This window comes from Rhinoraja longicauda, chromosome 6 (genome assembly GCF_053455715.1).
Source record: "Rhinoraja longicauda isolate Sanriku21f chromosome 6, sRhiLon1.1, whole genome shotgun sequence".
Lineage (NCBI taxonomy): Eukaryota > Metazoa > Chordata > Chondrichthyes > Rajiformes > Arhynchobatidae > Rhinoraja > Rhinoraja longicauda.
The window spans coordinates 76,592,285-76,615,512 of record NC_135958.1 but is presented as its reverse complement, the minus strand read 5'-3'; the positions used below and the strand labels follow the sequence as shown (position 1 = coordinate 76,615,512).

The 23,228-nt window shown below is 44.3% G+C and overlaps 1 protein-coding gene across 3 annotated transcripts in view; it reads right to left on the bottom strand.

Annotated features, from left to right (window-relative positions):
* The window catches only part of rptor (regulatory associated protein of MTOR, complex 1), a 328,096-nt gene that overhangs the window by 212,059 nt on the left and 92,809 nt on the right, over nt 1-23,228 (bottom strand). For all 3 annotated transcript variants that reach the window (XM_078401378.1, XM_078401376.1, XM_078401377.1), the window contains exon 6: nt 10,329-10,504. In XM_078401378.1, coding sequence (XP_078257504.1) covers nt 10,329-10,504 — 176 coding nt within the window. The remainder of the gene's footprint in view (nt 1-10,328; nt 10,505-23,228) is intronic.

The following is a 23,228-nucleotide window of genomic DNA, read 5'->3' as shown; positions in this document are numbered from 1 at the left end:
CTTCTCCCCATAACCCCTGACACCCGTACTAATCAAGAATCTATCTATCTAAGCCTTAAATATATCCACTGACGGCCTCCACAGCCTTCTGCGGCAATGAATTCCAGATTCACCACCCGCTGACTAAAGAAATTCCTCATCTCCTTTCGAAAGGAACGTCTTTTTATTCTGAGGGTATGGCCTCTGGTCCTAGACACTCCTACTAGTAGAAACATCCTCTCCGCATCCACGCTATCCAGGTATTTCACTATTCGGTGTCTAATACACATCAGGAGGCCCAGCCAGAGCTTCGGGTTAAGAGCCATTGTGTTTCTAAGGGCTTTTCACTACTGTGGGAGAGAAAAAGGACACAATGTGCTGAAATTTCTCAGCGGCTGAGGTGGCATCTCCAGAGGACATGGTCAGGTGAATATTTTTAAGGCAGAGATAGATAGATTAAGGTATTTATTTCATAAAATGCTGGAGTAGCTCAGCAGGTCAGGCAGCATCTCAGGAGAGAAGGAATGGGTTTCGTTTCGGGTCGAGACCCTTCTTCAGACTGATGTCAGGGGGGCGGGACAAAGGAAGGATATAAGTGGAGACAGGAAGATAGAGGGAGAACTGGGAAGGGGAAGGGGAAGAGAGGGACAGAGGAACTATCTAAAGTTGGAGAAGTCAATGTTCATACCGCTGGGCTGCAAGCTGCCCAAGCGAAATATGAGGTGCTGTTCCTCCAATTTCCGGTGGGCCTCACTATGGCACTGGAGGAGGCCCATGACAGAAAAGTCAGACTGGGAGTGGGAGTTGAAGTGCTATCTTACACTAGATAGATTAAGGCAGAGATAGATAGATTCATGGTAAGTGTGTCAGGGGATATGGGGAGAATGTGGTTAGGAGGGAGAGATAGATCAGCCATGATTGAATGGCGGTAGACTCGATGGGCCAAATGGCCTAATTCTGCTCCTATGAACATGAACTTCGGTGATTGTTTCGGGTCGGATCAGACACTGAAGAAGTGTTCCAACCCGAAACGCCACCTATCCATGTTCTCCAGAGATGATGCCTGGCCCTCTGAGTTACTCAAAAAAATTTTTTGTAAACCATCATCTGCAGTGTCACCATTTTACTACTCTGAGCATGGATATGCACCGTTTGAGCTGATGGACGTTTTAACAAGAGAAAATAAATCAGCTGCTTCCTGAAGGTGACTTTCGCATCTAACCAAAGAAAACATCTGAAGCTTTTCCAGATTGATTTTTCAACAGGGCAATGTAGTGTTCCCGACAATTACACAGAACAAAGGAAATAATTCTGCTTTGAGTGTTGCCAAGGCCTTTTTAAGTGGCTACCTTTTGAGCTTTTCCAATCATTCTTTTGCAACTGTTGTCTTGCTCAATGCAATGTTGAGATGCAGCTGACACGTGACCGTACAAAATAATAGCACATTTATGTCAAGCGACTGAATAAATTATAGGAACACAGGACGACAGACTGGCTCAGCTTGTAAAGTTGCCCCTGCCTTTCAGTTTCAGGCGCTCGGGTTTTGAATCCTGACCACTGGTGCTGTGTGAAGTTTGCAGATTCTTCGTATGACCGCATAGGTTTCTTCCAATTTATCCTCACATCCATGAGATGCGGGTCGTTAGGTTGTCTGACCATTGTATTTTGCCTAAGGTGGACGGTAGAATTTTCCGGGGAATTAGAAGCGCATGTGGAGGGAATCTAAAATGGATAGAGAGTTGACACAAAAAGAGTCCCAAGCTGAAACATTGCCTATCCATCTTAAAATGTTAAGACTGGGAAATTAGTACACTGACATCAACCACTGGTTAGAAATTAAAATTAACACTTTAAGCACATTCTGTATTCAGGGACATCTTTAACCTCTCCCTACTTTATTCTGTGGTTAAGAAGATCACAATCATCCTTATTGGTGCCAAGGAAAAGCTGGGTAGTGTTCCTTCATGACTGTTGTCCATTGACTGTGAATCACCAATATGAAAGGCCTCGAGAAAATGGTAATGGCATACTCCGTCAACCAAAATGTACTTATCTTAAATTCTTAATTATTAACAATCAATTCCTCAGTAGTTCATGTTTAAGTCCAGGATTACAACAACATCCATTTCAGTTCTGAGCTACTCTATTTGAGGATATTCGCATTATCGTGAGCTTTAAAATATTGTCTCAATTTGTTTCTGTCCAAAATGATGGCTGCTTTGTCAAGTTACACTATAAAACCCAGAAAAATATGCAAGAACTCAAGTAAAACTACACTACTTTCAGTCATTCCAACAACTGTGAAATGAGACCAGCAACTTGAGAAGAATAAGTTACATGCAAGATAATCAAACCACTCGGAACACAGTTTCCATGAGTTACAATTATTTTTCCAATTTCATTTAAAATCAAAGGTCATTGCCATCTTGCAAGAAACAAGCAATAATCCTAGTCATAATTCTCGTCGTTCAAAGGAGACATTATTTACAAGATGGTTTTAGGTCCACTTCTGTCCAAGTCCAAGGTCAAAAATCCTTGTCTTCACACCTCAATAAGTTTCTACATGTCAACATTTTATCTGCATTGATTTTTGGCACTTTTACCCTTCCTCCATTCCAAGTCGTCTTTTAAAGTAATAATACTGATTGTGGATGATCAGCCACGATCACAATGAATGGCGATGCTGGCTCGAAGGGCCAAATGGCCTCCTCCTGCACCTATTTTCTATGTTTCTAATCAATTTACTTACCACGCCTTGAGAGTTGACACTACGGGAAGGCTGACGGGAAAACAAAGATATGCTTGACAAAGAAATGAGCAGCCAAGCATTCCAAAATGTCAGCAATTCTCAGAGCTCCAACTGTTCAGAACTTACTGCAGTGACAACGGGCAACATCTTCCCCTTGACAGAGCTGATTAAATAAAAGCAGCAAAGTGGAAATATGTCACTTTATTGCCTCTATTTAGCCCAACAACCAACCCCCTTCCCCTCCCCCCCCTCCCCCCCCCCCCCACACACACACACACACACACACAAACAAACACGCACACACACACACAAAAACACGCACACAAACACAATCTTGCCCTGTATGTTCTCATTTGGATGAGAACATACAGGGCAAGATTAGCAAGTTTGCTGATGATACAAAAGTGGGTGGTTTTGCAGATAGTGAAGTTGATTGTGAAAGATTGCAGCAGGTTCTGGATCGATTGGCCAGGTGGGCTGAGGAATGGTTGATGGAATTTAATGCAGAGAAATGTGATGTGTTGCATTTTGGGACTCTAACAAGGGCAGGACTGACATAGTAAACAGTAGGCCGCTGGGAAATGTTGTAGAGCAGAGGGATCTAGGAGTGCAGGTCAAGTCAAGTCAAGTCAAGTCAAATTTATTTGTCACATACACATACTCGATGTGCAGTGAAATGAAAGTGGCAATGCCTGCGGGTTGTGCACAAAAATAATTACAGTTACAGCATATAAATAAAGTTAATAAGTTACTAAACATAGCACAAAAAGTGTCGACAAAAATTTAGTCTCTGGGGTTATCAAAGTTGACAGTCCTGATGGCCTGTGGGAAGAAGCTCGGTCTCATCCTCTCCGTTTTCACAGCGTGACAGCGGAGGCGTTTGCCTGACCGTAGCATCTGGAACAGTCCGTTACTGGGGTGGCAGGGGTCCCTCATGATCTTGCTTGCTCTGGATCTGCACCTCCTGATGTATAGGTCCTGCAGGGGGACGAGTGTAGTTCCCATGGTGCGTTCTGCCGAACGCACTACTCTCTGCAGGGCCATCCTGTCCTGGGCAGAGCTGTTCCCAAACCAGACTGTAATGTTGCCGGACAGGATGCTCTCTACAGCCCCAGAGTAGAAGCAATGAAGGATCCTCAGCGACACTCTGAATTTCCTCAGTTGTCTAAGGTGGTAAAGGCGCTGCTTAGCCTTACCCACCAGTGCGGCAATGTGCGTTGCCCACGTCAGATCCTCTGCGATGCGGACTCCCAAGTATTTGAAACTGCTCACCCTATCCACAATAGACCCATTTATCTCCAGTGGCGTGTACGTCCTTGGATGTTTAGCCCTTCTGAAGTCCACAATCAGCTCCTATGTTTTAGTGACATTCAAGAGGAGGCTATTGTCCTGACACCAGAGTGCCAGATCAGCCACCTCCTCCCGGTAGGCCTTCTCATCGTTGTTGGAGATCCGGCCCACCACCACAGTGTCATCAGCAAACTTGATGATGGAGTTTGAGCTGATCCTGGCCCTACAGTCATGTGTGTACAGGGAGTACAGTAGGGGGCTAAGGACGCAGCCCTGGGGGGATCCTATGTTCAGGGTGAGGGAGCTAGATGTGTGTTCCCCCATCCTGACCACTTGGGGCCTGGCAGTGAGAAAGTCCAGGACCCAGGCACACAGAGGGGTGCTAAGCCCCAGTTCCAGCAGCTTCTCAACCAGTCTGCTGGGGACTATTGTGTTGAATGCTGAACTAAAGTCAATGAACAGCATCCTCACATAGCCCCCCTGGCTGTCCAGATGAGAGAGAGCGGTGTGTAGAACCTGGGAGACCGCATCATCCGTGGACCTGTTCGGACGGTATGCGAACTGTAGTAGGTCCATGTTGCGAGGAAGGAGGGCGCAGATGTGCTTCTTGACTAGCCTCTCCAAGCATTTCATGACAACCGAGGTGAGGGCCACCGGTCGGTAGTCATTTAAACACGCTGGAGAGGCATTCTTTGGCACCGGTACAATGATGGATCTTTTGAAGCATGCAGGGACCACGGACTTTGCCAAGGAGAGGTTGAATATTGTGGTGAGCACTGGAGCAAGCTGAGTAGCACAAGACTTTAGTACTCGCCCAGATATACCATCTGGGCCTCCAGCTTTCCTCGTGTTCACACGCGTCAGAGCCCACCTCACCTCATGCTCGGACACCGAGAATGTGTGCACATCCCCGGCGGTGGATCCCCCTCCAGCCTCGCTAGCCAGCGCCCCTTCGGTGCTGTTTTTAGACGGCGAGCTGGTGGTGTTACCCGTCTCAAACCGTGCGTAAAAAGAGTTCAGGTCATCAGCTAAGGAGGAGCCGGCACTTCCAGTTGAGGGGGTGCTGGACCTGTAGCTAGTTATAGTCCGTAGCCCCTGCCAAAGGCGCCTGGTGTCCTGCTGCTCCATCTGTGACTCCATCTTGTCCCGGTACCTCTTTTTTGCATCCTTCACTGCCCTTCGCAGTCGGTAGGACTCTCCTTTGTAGTCGTCCATGTTGCCGGATGCCAGGCCGGAGTTGTAAGCAGCGGTGCGAGCATTCAAGGCCACGCGAATAGACCTGTCCACCCAGGGTTTTTGGTTAGGGAAGATACTGACCCTTACCTTGGGGATGATGGTATCGGCTATTGTGGCAATGAAGTCCGTAACCGCTTCCGCAAACTCATTTACGTCTCTGGAACTTGCTTGGAACATGTTCCAGTCGACTTCGCTCAGTGCATCTTGCAGCATGGCCTCTGAATGGTCAGCCCACCGCTTTACGTCCCTCGTCACTGTCGCTTCCCGTACTATCCGTTGTTTGTACTCCGGCAGCAGGAAAATGGCAGCGTGGTCAGATTTCCCAAAAGGAGGGAGAGAAACGGCCTTGTAGCCTTTCCTGAACGGCGTGTAGCAGTGGTCCAAAGTTCTTTCCCCCCTGGTGACACACGTGATGTGTTGGTAGAAGTTGGGCATGACCTTTTTGAGATTTCCCCTATTGAAGTCTCCAGCCACCAGCACAGCCGCATCAGGGTTCTTGTTTTGGTGTTGACACAACACATCGTGTATGGTGGACAGTGCCACGTCGGTGTCCGCATGCGGTGGGATATAGACGGCTGTGATGATCACCGAGCTGAACTCCCGGGGTAGGTAGAATGGTCGGCATAGGATAGTTAGATGTTCCAGGTCCGGCGAGCAGGAACGAGAAAGCGTCTTAATATTCCCAGGATTACACCAGTTATTATTGGTCAAGAAGCAGACTCCTCCGCCCTTGGATTTCCCAGATTCTTCCGTTCTGTCCGCCCGGAAAACAGTGAAGGACTCGGATGGGCAGATCACCTGGTCAGGCACCAGCGGGGTCAGCCATGTTTCAGTCAGACAAAGGATGTTACAGTTCTTTATGTCCCTCTGGAATCTGATCCTTGCCCTCAGGTCATCCAGCTTGTTCTCCAGGGACTGGACGTTGGCCAGAAGTATGCTGGGCAGAGGTGGACGTAAGGCTTGGGTTCTCAGCCTGTTCCGAACCCCCCCTCGCTTCCCTCGGTGTTTTTTCCGACTTTCCCACTGACCTGCGCTCCCACTGCTGCTGCCGCGGTGCGCTCCTTTGATGATCTCTATCGGTATATCGGTGAGTAGATTTCTGTTTAATAGTGCTCCTGTAGCGCTCGAGTTTAATTTTACGAGCGTTTCCCGGTCGTACATTGGTTAATGCTAAGTGCTAGCACACGCTAGAGCACTTAGGGATAATTTTAAAGTAAACATACCAGTTTAAAACGCACAGTTCCCGCAGAGCTACCACGACGGCGACTGGACTGGACCGCGCCATCAGTTGAAGGTCGAGTCACAGGTAGATAAGGTGGTCAAAACGGCTTTTGGCACATTGGCCTTCATCAGTCAGAGTATTGAGTATAGAAGTTGGGAGGTCATGTTGTAGTTGTATAAGACGTTGGTGAGACCGCATTTAGAATATTGTGTTCAGTTCTGTGCACCATGTTGGAGGAAAGATATTGTCAACCTTGAAAGGGTTCAGAAAAGATTTACGAGGATGTTGTCAGGACTCGAGGGTCTGAGCGCAGGAGGATGAGGGGTGATCTTATAGAGGTGCACAAAATCATGAGAGGAATAGATCGGGTAGATGCAGAGTCTCTTGCCCACCGAAGGGGAATCAAGGACCAGAGGACATAGGTTCAAGGTGAAGGGGAAAAGATTTAATAGGAATCCGAGGGGTAACTTTTTCACACAAAGGGTGATGGGTGTATGGAACAAGCTGCCAGAGGAGGTAGTTGAGGCTGGGACTATCCCATCGTTTAAGAAACAGTTAGACAGGTACATGGATAGGACACGTTTGGAGGGATATGGACCAAGCGCAGGCAAGTGGAACTAGTGTAGCTGGGACATTGTTGGCTGGTGTGGGCAAGTTGGGCCGAAGGGCCTGTTTCCACACTGTATCACTATATTACTCTATGACAAATTTGCAGGGAGAGAACAGGATTCAGAATATTCCCCATCCATGACCGACCAACAGAATTAGTAATTGGGCGGCATGGTAGCGCAGCGGTAGAGCTGCTCCTTTACAGCAAATGCAGCGCCGGAGACTCAGGTTCGATCCTGACTATGGGTGCTGCACTGTAAGGAGTTTGTACGTTCTCCCCGTGACCTGCGTGGGTTTTCTCCGAGATCTTCGGTTTCCTCCCACACTCCAAAGACGTACAGGTATGTAGGTTAATTGGCTGGGTAAATGTAAAAAAAAAAATTGTCCCTAGTGTGTGTAGGATAATGTTAATGTACTGGGATCACTAGGCGGCACGGACTTGGAGGGCCGAAAAGGCCTGTTTCCGGCTGTATATATATGATATGATATGATAATTAGTCTTTCATGAAAGACGTAGAGATAAGAGGTTGGAAAGGAATGGATATCATTAAGTGCAGTTACCCGTGACATCCTAACTTGGGGCACAACATCATTTCGTAGTGGAGGCACAAGGAAATGCAGATGCTGGAATCTTGGGTGAAAAATGAAGTGTTGGAGTACCTCAGCGGGTCAAGCAGCACCCTGACCCCAGTTTGAAGATGAGGAAGGGTCTCGACCTGAAAAATCGCATGTCCATTCAGTTCTGTGATGCTGTCTGACCCACTGAGTTACTTACACCAGCACTTTGTGTTTCAACCATTTCTTAGTGCAGCCTTATCGAAGGATTTTCAAGTCTTACATCAACTTTCACCAGCATCCCCTCAATATTTTGGTAGCCACAAAAATATTTTTAAGTCTTCCCATATCCCCCACCCAAGAGATGTTAATTTTACACATGGCAACAATATGCAACTCAATGCCGTAAGTTTCTGCTTGCAGCTAATTAAGATTACAAAGTTGATCACCTAATTTCTTTTTTGCACTGTTTCACAAATATCCCTCTAACTATATCCATTATAGTTTCAACTTCACCCCAACCATACTTAATTGGTGCAAAAGATGGTTATGCATTGCTGACAGCTGATAATTCCATAAGAGGTGAATATACATTGGGATGCAGAAACAACAGATGATCAAAACCACAAAAAAAAGTTTTTTTCTTTAGTTAAAGGAATAGCAAAATAGAAAGGAAGAAAAGATCAAGATCAATATATTTAAAAAAATTAATAAGCTTTCAAGCAGGCCTGGAAAAAAAATATTTTGAGTTATGTTCTATTTTACATTTATGATTAACATAGTGCCTTTCATGACTTGAAACGCTTGAAACCCAATTAGGTAGCTTAAATGTCAAGATAACAATTTGCACGTGCTTAAGTCAACCCTATAAAAATTAAGTTCCATGAAAACAGAAAATACTGGAAATAATCAACAAATCTGTGGAGTGAGATATAGAATTAATGTTTTAGGTTGATAATCTTTCATCTCGCCGAGAACACTAGGTGCTTCCGAAAGGTTGAGCATTACCAGCATTCTCTGCTTGTAGATCTTTCCAGCCTAATGCCATATCTCAGCCCTTGGTCCATTGCCTCATAGGTGATGCAGGTTCAAGTGCTTAATTGAGAACCTTTCAAAGTCAGATTCAGATTAGTTTATTGTCCTATACACACACACACACCATAGTGCATTGAAAGTTCTCGTTTGCACGAAGGTCCTGGAGTAAACAGTGCAGATGGTAATAATAGATACAACAAATATTAAACAGCAGAATGGTGCAAAGATTGTTGTGCAATCTGAAGTAGCGACATAGAAACACTGTAGTACAATAGCAGAATAACTGAAGATAGACACAAAATGTTGGAGTAACTCAGCGGGTCAGGCAGCTTCTTTGGTGAAAAGGAATAGTTGATGTTTCGGGTCGAGACCCTTCTTCAGACCTTCTTAAATCCTTCTCCAACTGAGGCACACTCATTTAGCTATTTCTGATTTCTGAACATCATCCACTACCTTACCCGCAGTTATATTTTTCAGACCAGAACTCGATTTTTCCTACAAAAAGGGTCCAGCAATCAACTCACTGGATATTTTCTAAATAATATCTATGTACGAATGCATTGCATTCTGTTTATTTATCTTGTCAGTTATAATAAAGAAAAATATTTGGATGTGGCTGAAACAAATATGAGAACAGACAATTTTGCACAAGAAATCACAACATCACAAAGCTCAGAATCCTTGTAAAGGTAATGAACACGGTGGGTGGAATTCAATGTATCCATTAATGCTCATAAGGAAAGCTTTTGGAAGAGTGTTATCTGGAAATTGGGAGATCATGAATAGATGTTGGGTTGGCCTTTTTATTTTGAGTGTAAGTTGTTTGTTCATCGAGGTTTTTCCAAAGTGGCAGCAGGTAAATCACAGTTCATTTCTATGCCACTTCAGATTACTTCCAATTGGCTTGCATCCCACCAAGTCCATGCCAGAATAATACAGTAAGGTCAAATTCACAACCATCCCACAGCCCAGAAGATGATTTCCCCTTGAGACTACCAATTCCCTATATATTTCCTTCAGGCTCCCAATCAAGCTTAGGGCGGCACGGTGGCGCAGCAGTAGAGTTGCTGCCTTACAGCGAATGCAGCGCCGGAGACTCAGGTTCGGTCCTGACCACAGGCGCCGTCTGTACGGAGTTTGTACGTTCTCCCCGTGACCTGCGTGGGTTTTCTCCGATATCTTCGGTTTCCTCCCACATGTCCAAAGACGTACAGGTATGTAGGTTAATTGACTGGGTAAAATGTTTTTTTTTAAATTGTCCCTAGTGTGTGTAGGATAGTGTTAATGTGCGGGGATCGCTGGGCAGCGCGGACTCAGTGGGCCGAAGGGCCTGTTTCCACGCTGTATCTCTAAATCTAAATCACCACGTGGGTTTTCCCCGGGTGCTCCGGTTTCCTCCCACACTCCAAAGACGCATAGGTTTGTACGTTGATTGGCTTTGGCAAAAATTATAAATTGTCCCTAGTGTGTGTGGGATAGTGCTAGTGTACGGGGACCGCTGGTCGTCACGGACCCGGTGGGCCGAAGGGCCTGTTTCCACGCTCTATCGCTAAATTAAAGTTATCCAATCATTTCTTGCTATCTTTTTTCCAATTTCAAAATAAGCAACTGTGCAAAATAGAGGGGGAAATCCATCAATATTAGAGTACTTACCAGCGCAGTGCTATTTTGATTGGTGTAGTAAGGCATGAAGTGAAAAGATCTGCTGGTAAATCTGGGTTCATTGGTAGAAGCTCCGTGGCTTCACACGCAGCGAGCTGGATGCAATTCTTCATCGATGGTGGCAATGGCATCTGTGCCAGTGGATGATTTGGATTGATGGCAGCAACCTGAAGGATTAAAGCTATTACTCACTCAGTAGTTTCAAATGATGAACTTGCATTCATTAGCTTAAACACGCTTTAAAGATCTAGAGGTATTAGGTTTTAATTTACCAAAGGACGTTGTCAACTCACTCAATCATAATTATTATTTTACCACAACATATACAATTCAAAGCACGAAATGCTGGAGAAAACTCAGTGGATCAGGCAGCATCTGTGGAGGGAATGGACAGACGGCATTTCGGGTCAGGACCTTTCTTCAGACTGAAGTCTGAGATGGGTCTGACCCGAAGCACCGTCTGTCCATTCCCTCCACAGATGATGCCTGACCTGCTGAATTACTCCAGCACATTGTGCTTTGCTCAAGATTCCAGCAACTGCAGTTTCATGGGCCTCCATATATGTAAAAAATTTAGGGAGGGAGGGAGGGGGGAGGGTGGTGTGTGTGTGTGTATTTGTGAGTTAGTGTATATACAGTATACACACTGAACTTGTTTGTTTGTTTATTATATTGTTTACAGTGTACTATGTTTACATATTCTGATGTGCTGCAGGGCAAGTAAGAATTTCATTGTTCTGGTGGGGACATATATGACAATAAAACACTCTTGACTGTCTCTTGGCTCACTTGAATATCATAAATACAAACAAAACAAAATTTAAATGCAAAAAGAAGCCATTTTTACCTGAATAACACTGAACCATTAATAAAAGGCAAAACAAAATTATGAAAAGTTTATGGTTCAAAAATCTCTAAAAACAGAGTGAACAACATGGCAGTGAACAGAATTGAAAATTATACTGGCTTTATCACTCATTCAACAATGAACATGTGGGAATTCAGACCATTGTGTGCACTTCTATAAAGCCTCTGCATACCAGTGTCAATGGAGTGCAGGCTGAACCACATGAAATGTTGCCACACTTGTACTCCTGCTGGAACAGAAGGCAACACAAAAGAAACCCCCCCTCAGGTGGCCATGTTTCCACAGGTAGCAAGGGGTTTTGGGATCTGCTGAGGTCAGCACATGATAATTCTTTGACACTGGCAAATGCTGAAATCCAGCCTCAGGAGATACTATAAAAAGAAATAAGCAAGCATCTTTGAATTGAGATTTTGAAGATGACAGGTTGCTTTTTTTCTCAACGGCATTTTGGAATTACACATAAATGATTCAATAAAAAAGCGGTGCTCTGCCCTACTTTCCCTGTGCCTGCAGTAAGCAGATTAGAAGTCAAAAGTCCCAGCTGTTTACATTCCTGTACTGATCATTCAGTATCCTAAGGCTTATTAATTAAACAGCATGCTCATTACAGATTGAAAACAATATGTAGAGCATCACACCTCCCAGCTGAATTTTAGCTGTGCAGATCCCAGGGCAATATATTTTACATGTAGGATTGGAAAAAAAAATTGGTTAACAGCAGAAGAGATAAGATAACGAAGGATGTTCAACAAAATGCAGGATGTGTGGAATTAATTGCAAGATTAATTATCAGGCTGTATCAAGCAATAACCTACAACTAGAGAGCAGCCTTGAACTACTATCTGCCTCATTGGAGATCCTTGGACTATCTCTATCTTTGATCGGACTACTGGCTTTATCTTGCATTAAACGTTATTCACATTAATGTATAAGAAAATAACTGCAGATACTGGTACAAATCGATTTATTCACAAAATGCTGGAGTAACTCAGCAGGTCAGGCAGCATCTCGGGAGAGAAGGAATGGGTGACGTTTCGGGTCGAGACCCTTCTTCTTCACATTAATGCCTTTATCGTGTATCTGTACACTGTGGATGGCTCGATTGTAATCATATATTGTCTTTCCGCTGACTGGTTAGCACGTAACAAAAGCTTTTCATTGTACCTCGGTACACGTGACAATAAACTGTACTAAACTAAAGGTATACTCAAACTCGAGAGATTAAAAAAACACAGAAAAGATACTTTTAGGCTACAAAATATGGGAACTGAACAATTTAAATGATTGCAGTCTTACCGAAGGATTTTCAAGTCTTACGTCAACCTTGACCAGCATCTCTTCAATATTTTGGTAGCCACAAAAATATTTTTAAGTCTTCCAATATCCCCCACCCAAGAGATGTTAATTTTACACATGGCAACTAAATAAGATTGCGAAGTTGTTTGCAGCTAAATAAGATTGCGAAGTTGATCACCTAATTTCTTTTTTGCACTGTTTCACAAATATCCCTCTAACTGTATCCATTATAGTTTATTGAGCCTTTCATTGAATATCTTATGCAAAAGATAGCATCTCTGACAATGCATTCCTGCACAACAGCTCTGCAATTGATTATTCGTTCAGGTCTCCAGAGTAAGTGTTTGAACTTACAACCTTCTGACCAGGCCAGAATGGTCCCAATTAACCATATCTCTGTGTTTGTGATTTCTAAACAGTGATTTCTGTCACCAGTGAAACTTACAAAACTGTCTGAAACTTTGAAGAAACAATGGCCAGTCAGCAACTAATAAAGTGATATTAAAATAAATCAGTTCAATCTTTAGAGTATTCCAGAACCAGGTACCAATATGTAACCGACAAATATGCTGAATACCTTCTGCAATTCAAATGTGGAATGAAATATTAATCTGTATTTTAAACAGGATCTCAATGCACTTACTGTAAAACGAGTAGGATTTTGCAACATTATCCTGATCATTATCGTACTTCTTGCACTGAATATATTATCCTGATTGTTATATTTCTTGCACTGAATATTCTTCTAATACACAAAACATCATCAACACAGCATATTCAGCTCCCCTCAAGGCCAGATTTGTTTACTGTAAAAGTTTGTCTTCTGCTATAAGTAGGCCAAATGCTACAATGCACTTAATCCCCAGAGCATACAAACTATTATTTCCTTGGTTTAAGTTTATTATTATTGTCAGGCATACTGAAATAGTTTTTTTAAAAAGCATTGTTTTGTGTCCCATCCAGGTAATCACACAAAGTACAAAAGATAAGTGCAAAAGAGGAGTATATAGTTTGAGTTTTAGAGATACAGCGTGGAAACAGCCCCTTCGGCCCACTGAGCCTGTGCCAACCAATGATCAACCATGCATTCTATCCTAGACACTGTGGACAATATTCAGAAGCCAATTAACCTACAAACCTGCACATTTTTGGAATGTTAGAGGAAACCACTAGTTTCTACTGGTGGGAGCGTCTAGGACTCGAGGTCATAGCCTCAGAATTAAAGGACGTTCTTTTAAAGAGATGAGGAGAAATGTCTTTTGTCAAAGGGTGGTGAATCTGTGGAATTCTTTGCCACAGAAGGCTGTGGAGGCCATCAGTGGATATTCTTAAGGCAGAGATAGATAGATTCTTGATTAGTACAGGTGTCAGAGGTTATGGGGAGAAGGCAGGAGAATGGGGTTAGGAGGGAGAGATAGATCAGACATGATTGAATGGCAGAGTAGACTTGATGGGCCGAATGGCCTAATTCTACTCCTATCACTTATGAAACCAGAGCACCCAGAGAAAACCCACGTGGTCGCAGGGAAAACGTACAAAGTCCATACTGTCTATCTTCGGTTTAAACCCCCATCTGCAGTTCCTTCCCACACATATGTGGTGCTTATATTCTATTCAAGCCACCTCCAAAAGAAATTGCTGTAAAATAGTTTATCTCTGTAAACAGACCCCACCTTTTACATTAACATGCCTGTCTCACGGCATATGGCAAATTTATTACAATACAGTATATCTTTATTGTCATTGTACAGGGTACGAGATTGGGAATGCGACTTCCATTCGATGCAATAAATGAATTAGCTAATCTTTAGACAGTCCAGAGAAACAAAATTAAAAACAGTTAAAACAGTATAAAGTGTAATTGTCGCTGTGCGACATGACCATTCGAAGGAGACAGTTCATGGGGGGGGCACTCAGCCGGACCGGTTCAGAGCAGCTATAGCTCTGGGGATGAAGCTGTTCCTGAGTCTGGAGGTGCGGGCGTAGAAGGCCTTGTAATGTTTGCCCGATGGTAGAAGTTCGAACAGACTATTGCAGAGGTGTGAGGAGTCTTTATGAATGCTGGTGGCTTTCCTGAGGCATCGTGTATTGTAGATGCCCTCCAAGGCTGGAAGCTGCGTCCCGATGATCTTGAGCTCTGTAGACTACCCGCTGAAGAGCTCTCCTCTCCGCCTGCGTGCAACTGAGATACCACACAGGGATGCCATGTGTTAGGATGCTCTCTGTGGTGCAGCGGTAGAAGGTCGTCAGCAGCTGTTGCGGCAGACCAGTCTTTTTCAGTGTTCTTAGGAAAAACAGTCGTTGCTGTGCCTTCTTGACCAGCACAGCGGTGTTAGTGGACCATGTGAGGTCCTCCGAAATGTGTGTGCCCAGAAACCTGAAGCTGGACACTCTCTCCACACTGTCCCCGTTGATAAAGATCGGGGCGTGTTCCAGTTCTATCATTGCCAATATCTGCTGCATGCATTCACTGCAACAGGAAATGGTTCTCATTACTGTGCTTGGAGTGAAAGGAGGAGAGAACTCTCTTTCAGAATGTAACCTAACTTTTTCCATTTATCGTTATATCTGTGGATATTTTTTAAGCCAGAGATAGATAGATTCTTGATTTATACGGGTGTCAGGGGTTATGGGGAGAAGGCAGGAGAATGGGGTTAGAGGGAGAGATAGATCAGCTATGATTGACTGGCAGAGTAGTCTTGATGGGCCGAATGGCCTAATTCTACTCCTATCACTTATGAAACCAGAGCACCCGGAGAAAACCCACGTGATCGCAGGGAAAACATACAAAGTCCATACAGATAGTACCACGAGCCAGGATTGATCCTGGGGCGATGGCGCTGTAAGGCAACAACTCCACAGCTGTGCCACAGTGCCGCCCAGCATTACAGCTGGAGAGAAGATGCGGATAAAAAGGCGCAAGGGTAGATTGGAAGGTCAACTTCCAATTGACCTTCAACAGTGGGGAAAGAAGCTATTCTTGAGCCTGGTGACACTTGCTTTCAAATGTTTAATCTTCTCCCCAACAGGACTGGGGGGGGATGAGAGTATGACCAGGGGAGGAGGGGTGCTTAATTATGTTGGCTGCTTTTCCCAAACGGCGGGAATTGTAGATGGAGACAATGGAGGGGAGGCTGGTCTGTGTGATGGATTGGGCAGAGATCACAACTTCTTTCAGACTGGGGTACAGCGGTTGCCATCCCAAACTGTGATGGATGCTTTCCAGGGGACATACCTAATTTCCCCAGACGTCTGAGAAAGTAAAGGTGTTGGTTGGTGTGCTTGTGACCGGAGCATCAATGTGGTTCATGGGTGATGTTCACACCCAAGAACCTGAAGCCATGCTGGAACCTCTCCACATCAGCACCAATGATACCAACAGAGGCAGGTACTCCACCCTGCTTCCAGAACTTGATGACCAGCTTCTTCGTTTTGATGACATTGGAAAATTCATTGCCACCTTGGAAGCCAAGTCAATGGATATTTTTAAGGTGTAGATTGACAAATTCTTGATTAGTACGGGTGTCAGGGGTTATGGGGCAAAGGCTTGAATGGGTTGAGAGGGAAAGATAAACCAGCCATAAATGAATGGCGCAGAAGACTTGATGGGCCGAATGGCCTGATTCTACTCCTGGAACTTATGACCTTATGACATTGTTGTCCTGACATCATACACGAAGCTCCCTTCCTCCTTCTTGTAACTATCTTGTTGTTGGTTGAGATCCTGCTTTCTAATGTGTTTGCAAACTCAAATTGGAGCAGGAATTTGGCCCTGCAGTCATAAGTTTATAGTGAGTGCATTAAGGGGCTGAGTACACAGCCTTGTGGAGCACAGGTTATGAGGACTATCGTGGAGGTGGTATTGTCACCTGCCCTTACAGATTGCAATCTTCAGGTCAGGAAGTTGGGGATCCAGTTGCAGAGTTAGGCTGCCAAGTCCGGGGTCCAAGCGTTTGATGAGCTTAATGTATGCAAAATAAATTATAATGGGGCAGAAATAAATTCACTTAATTGGACATACCTGGCGACTCTGAATAGAGATGAGGAGTGGGTTGGTTTTTTTTTTTAGCTTCACAGAGAATTGTGGAAACACGAAGTAGTTTTATGCTTCACAGCAGAATCCTCCATTCGTGCATTTTACTTTGAGCAAAGTATTCTCCAGGATTATGAAATATGCATTGCTTCAGTTGGAAACTGCCTCTCTGAAGAAATCACCAGCATTCATGTTTAACCAGAGGCACAATGGAATACCAATCAAAAGCATTCCTCTTCCAGAGGGGAATAAGATCCTGAATGGTCGACTAGTAAATCAGCAGGAATCATCCATCATTGCTCATTATAGAATTAATCGCCTCTACATTTAAAAAAAAATCCCTTTGTAAATTTGGTTTTCAAACAAAGAAAATTATTTTATAGCTATTAAAATAGCTTACTTTTCCTAGATTTCAATTCATTCATGAAAAAGGTGGTCATTTGACCACATCCTCAAAACGAATGTATTTTAGATTCCAAGCTTTACCGCAGCCTGCAAATGAACACCCTTAATGCAGTTTTGTCTCAGATATCAGCAGTCCTAATGTAACCCAAGGACTGAAGATACAACATCTTGTTCTGAGTGCCCCACTCAATCAGTCATCTAGTGTAGTATAGGAGCAGGGAGGTTCTGCTGCAGTTGTACAGGGCCTTGGTGAGACCGCACCTGGAGTATTGCGTACAGTTTTGGTCTCCTAATCTGAGGAAAGACATTCTAGCCTTAGAGGGAGTACAGAGAAGGTTCACCAGATTGATCCCTGGGATGGCAGGACTTTCATATGAAGAAAGACTGGATAGACAAGGTTTATACTCGCTGGAATTTAGAAGACTGAGGGGGGATCTTATAGAAACATATAAAATTCTTAAGGGGTTGGAGAGGCTAGATGCGGGAAGATTGTTCCCGATGTTGGGGAAATCCAGAACCAGGGGTCGCAGCTTAAGGATAAGGGGGAAGTCTTTTAGGACCGAGATGAGAAAACATTTCTTCACACTGAGAGTGGTGAATCTGTGGAATTCTCTGCCACAGGAGGTAGTTGAGGCCAGTTCATTGGCTATATTTAAGAGGGAGTTAGATGTGGCCCTTGTGGCTAAAGGGCTCAGGGGGTATGGAGAGAAGGCAGGTACAGGTTACTGAGCTGGATGATCAGCCATGGTCATATTGAATGGCGGTGCAGGCTCGAAGGGCCGAATGGCCTACTCCTGCACCTATTTTCTATGTTTTCTATGTTTTCTAGTGAAGGACCCATCCACAGGATTCCACAGGCAGGATCGAAGGCAGAGTTGTGCAGCAAAACCTTGACTGCAGATCATAAAATATGGAACAGCACCATAACTGACCCGTTGTCCCACAATGCTGGTGCCAAACACGATGCCAAGATAAATTAATCTGCAGGCAGTGTAGAGGAAGCAAGGACTCTGCAGAGGGACTTGGACAGGTTTGGAGAGTGGGCAGAGAAGTGGCAGATGAAATTCAGCGCAGCAAAGTGTGGAGTCATACATTTTGGTAATAAGAATAAAGGTGTAGATTATAGACAATAGACAATAGATGCAGGAGTAGGCCATTCGGCCCTTCGAGCCAGCACCACCATTCAATGTGATCATGGCTGATTATTCTCAATCAGTACCCCGTTCCTGCCTTCTCCCCATACCTCCAGACTCTGCTATCCTTAAGAGCTCTATCTAGCTCTCTCTTGAATGCATTCAGATACTTGGCCTCCACTGCCTTCTGAGGCAGTGAATTCCACAGATTTACAACTCTCTGACTGAAAAAGTTTTTCCTCATCTCCGTTCTAAATGGCCTACCCCCTTATTCTTAAACTGTGGCCCCTGGTTCGGGACTCCCCCAACATTGGGAACATGTTTACTGCCTCTAACGTGTCCAACCCCTTAATAATCTTATATGTTTCGACAAGATCCCCTCTCATCCTTCTAAATTCTAGTGTATACAAGCCAAGCCGCTCCAGTCTTTCAACATATGACAGTCCCGCCATTCCGGGAATTAACCTAGTAAACCTACGCTGCACGCCCTCAATAGCAAGAATATCCTTCCTCAAATTTGGAGACCAAAACTGCACGCAGTACTCCAGGTGTGGTCTCACTAGGGCCCTATACAATTGCAGAAGGACCTCTTTGCTCCTATACTCAACTCCTCTTGTTATGAAGGCCAACATTCCATTGGCTTTCTTCACTGCCTGCTGTACCTGCATGCTTCCTTTCAGTGACTGATGCACTAGGACACCCAGATCTCGTCATAACCTCACACTTATCCACATTAAACTGCTTCTGCCATGCATCCGCCCACTCACACAACCTGTCCAAGTCACCCTGCAACCTCATAGCATCTTCCTCACAGCTCACACAACCACCCAGCTTTGTATCATCTGCAAATTTGCTAATGCTTTGTATCATCTGCAAATTTGCTAATGCATTTATTTCCTAAATGGAGAGAGAATCTAGAAATCGGAGGTGCAAAGGGACTTGGGATTGCTGGTGCAGGACTCCCAAAAGGTTCATTTGCAAGTCAAATCGAGGGCAAGGAAGGCAAATTCAATGCTCGCATTTATATCAAGAGGACTGGAATACCAAACCAGAGATGTAATGCTGAGTCTGAAGAAGGATCTCGACCCGAAACGTCACCCATCCCTTCTGTCCAGAGATGCTGCCTGTCCCGCTGAATTACTCCAAGATTTTGTGCCTATCTTCGATGTAATGCTGAGGCTCAAAAAGGCGTTGGTCAGGCCGCATTTGGAGTACTGTGATGAAATTTGGGCCCCATATCTGAGGAAGGGTGTGCTGGCTCTGGAGAGGGTCCAGAGGAGGTTTACAAGAATGATTCCAGGAATGAGTGGGTGAGCAGATGATGAGCATTTGACGGGGCTGGTCCTCTACTTACTGGAGTTTAGACGGTTGAGGGGGGACCTCATTGAAACTTACAGAATAATGAAAGGCCTAGAGTGGATGTGGAAAGGATGTTTCCACCGGTGGGAGAGTCCAGGACCAGAGGTCATAGCCTTAGAATTAAAGGGCGCTCTGTTAGAAAGGAGGTGAAGAGGAGGGTAGTTAATCTGTGGAAATCATTGCCACAGAGGGCTGTGGAGGCCAAGTCAGTGGATATTTTTAAGGCATAGACAAATTCTTGATTAGCAAGGGTGACAAGGGTTATGGGGAGAAGGCAGGAAAATGGGATGTCAGCCATGATTGAATGGCGGAGTAGACTTGATGGGCCGAACGGCCTAATTCTGCTCCTATAACTTGTGAACTTGTAATCCCCTCTGCCTGTACATGATCCATATCCCACCATTCCCTGCATATCATAAAGTACTAAAAACGTTATTGCCTTTATCTGTACACTGTGGACGGCTTCACTGTAATCATGTACAGTATAGCCTTTTTGCTGACTGGATAGCACGCGGCAAAACAGCTTTTCATTGTACCTCGGTACATGTGACAATAATAAGCTAAACTAAACCACTGAAACACCGCATTTGTATCTGCTCTGTCACTACCCCTGACAGTGTGTTCCAGGCACTCTTCACCCTCTATGTAAAATGAAGTATTATTTAATTTATGCTCCAGCATATCTTAAAATTAATTACAAAAAAAGAGATGTGTAGGAAAGAACTGCAGATGCTGCTTGAAACCGAAGATAGACACAAAATGCTGGAGTAACTCAGCTGGACAGACAGCATCTCTGGAGAGAAGGAATGGGTGACATTTCGAGTCAAGTCTGAAGAAGAGTCTCGACCCGAAACGTCACCCATTCCTTCTCTCCAGTTGCTGCCTGTCCCGCTGAGTTACTCCGGCATTTTTTGACAGAAAAAAAGATGTTACACAGCAGCATTTCATGGAGCATAATGAGTTTAAAAGGAGCGGGGGAACTGGGGACCTGGTTAATGGATGGGGAGCGGAGAGACCGGGAAGCCAGTGAGTGAAAGATGCAAACTTCACCTGGTGATCTCTATCACCTCATGGATAGAGATCATGGATCTCTATCCATGAATAGATGCCAATTCATTAGGATTTCCGCAAGGTCAGGTGGTGCATTATCGATGTTTTAGGAAACATGGATAAAGATTAAAAGAAGTTAGGAAAGCAGTCAACTTAGAAGGCCGAGGGTGAAGTGAATTGAGGTGAAGGCTGAAATAATTGACCTATTCCTTTTCTCTCGGGATGCTGGCTGACCCGCTTGAGTTACTCCAGCTTTTTGTGCCTGTCCTCAGTTTAAACCGGCACCTGCAGTTCCTTCCTACACATATATAAACCTCGACAGTTTGCACAGAATTTACAATTGCGTGAATACATTTGAGGACCAAATAATGTTTAATCCTGTTTACTGAATTAAAGGACACTGATTAAACACGATTAATTGCTCCACGCTGACAATTTAGGCCTTTACAATTTAGATGCAACTCTCTCCTGCTCACAGCTGATGAAAACATCCATCAACACCATTCCGAGCAGTTTTTGATGACATTTCAAAGCTTATAAACATTTGGAAAACGGTACGTTTGTAGTTTTATATAAAGACCAATAAAACGACCATCGGGTGTTTCATACATTAATGTGAAAACTAAATTCCTGGACGTGTGCAATAAAGGGAGGAATGTGTCACTCTTCTCTTTAATGAGAACGAGTAGAGATGCCATTTGGTGCCAGAGAGCTCCAGGCGTATTCGAATGGATGAATAAATACAGTACATCATAACATTTCATTCCATAACCTCACAAAATGGATAACAAATGAACATAAATCACTTATGAAGATGCAAGGAACTGGTTTACAAAAAAATATATATCAATATAACCCCATCCAAAACGGCCGCTGTATTATCTTCAAAACTCTGGACAACATTTGCTTTGCGGTAAAAGTAAGTTAAATTGCTGTTTGAAGGGTTTCTAAAACACTCTATGTATTATCTATGGGTCGAGGCGGAGGCACCGCACTGCCAAGAACAAAGAGGGACCCGGCGTGGGGAGACTGCGAAGAACCGAGGAATCTGGTGGGGGGACGGGGGACGGACCGAGAACCAAGAGGGACCTAACGTGAGAGGGGGGGGGAGGATGACACTGAGGGACCATCATGACTCCACTGAGCACTTTTTGTAACGTGGCGGCTCGTTTGTGTACTTTGTGGACTGCATGCGAAAGACAAAGAACTTCACTGTACCTATGTGACAATAAAGTATATTAGTATAAAAGTATAATAAAGTATCATTGGAGGAACAGCACCTCATATTTCGCCTGGGCAGCCTGCAGCCCGGTGGTATGAACATTGACTTCTCCAACTTTAGATAGTTCCTCTGTCCCTCTCCTCCCCTCCCCATTCCCAGATCGCCCTGTCTCCACCTATATCCTTCCTTTGTCCCGCCCCCCTGACATCAGTCTGAAGAAGGGTCTCGACCCGAAACGTCGCCCATTCCTTCCCTCCTGAGATGCTGCCTGACCCGCTGAGTTACTCCAGCATTTTGTGAATAAATACCTTCGATTTGTACCAGCGTCTGCAGTTATTTTCTTATACTATATAAAGTATAATAGAATCATTGAATATCCAACATATGAAGGCTTAAGGCTGACATAGTAGAAGGTATCATGAAATAACAAACAAATTGAACAACGCACTTTCCATTAGGTTGGCACGCATTCTACAGCAATTGAGCCTGCTCAGAAATACATGGAATTTATAGACTAGATGGGCCACTGCTATGAAAATCGCGGGCATTGATAGAGCACTGAGCCTGCATAGCAAGTGGATATCACCATAGTAATATTGAGGTTCAATTTATGTAAAAATCATTTCAATCAAAGACTCTCGGGTTTCACAATAAAAGTTGAAACAGTTGATCCAATGAATCACATAAACTGTTGCCTGAGTAATAGCATGCATAAAATTGCTGCCATATATTACTCCACCGTTACCACAGGGTGTTGTGTCCGCGTAATGTTATTGCCTCCTCAATCTTGTTACTTATTCTAATTTCATTCAGATATTATGAATGTAAAAATAGATCGACAGAATCTTACCTGGCAGACTGTGATCTGCCTGGGGTCGGATTTTTTTTCCCCCCCAAGAGCTGTTAAACGTGGTAGGAAAGAGGTTGAAATCGTCATCTGCGATGGCAATGAGGGCTATTTGGTCTGAGTGGGAAGCCATTTGCATTCACATGAAGTCTGCTGAAGCTGCAGCATCTTAAGAAAGAGTAGTCTCTGTGTTGTTGCTTGAGGCTTGCAGCTTCAGACCAAAGGAAATCTTTGCACTGAAAGACTTCTTTCACAGTGGGTATTTTGATGTATCCTTTCAAAAAGTGGATGGCTGTTTGAAGATGCTGACGTCCTTTGAGGATAAGGGTAAGAACCCCCCCCCCCCCCCCCATCATAACTGCTAAGCAAGGTTCTCGTTCCAATCTTACAAGAGGACAAACACTCATTGTCCATGTGCACCTCCCTTGACCTGCCCATTCTCCAATGGTTTGTTGAAGGAGCAGAGAATATAGCTGTCAAAGAATTGCTATTTATATGAACGGGTAGGAGAAACATTAAAGCCACACCGAGGGCAGAAAGGCCGCTGTTATATTGCTCCATTTGGTGCAAGTGACTGCCGTCAAACAAGTCAGGCCACAGAGTGCCAAACCTGCGACAATCCTAGGCATGAAGCGATTTCTTGCAAAGTGATCATCTGCTGAAATTGCATAAAGGAGG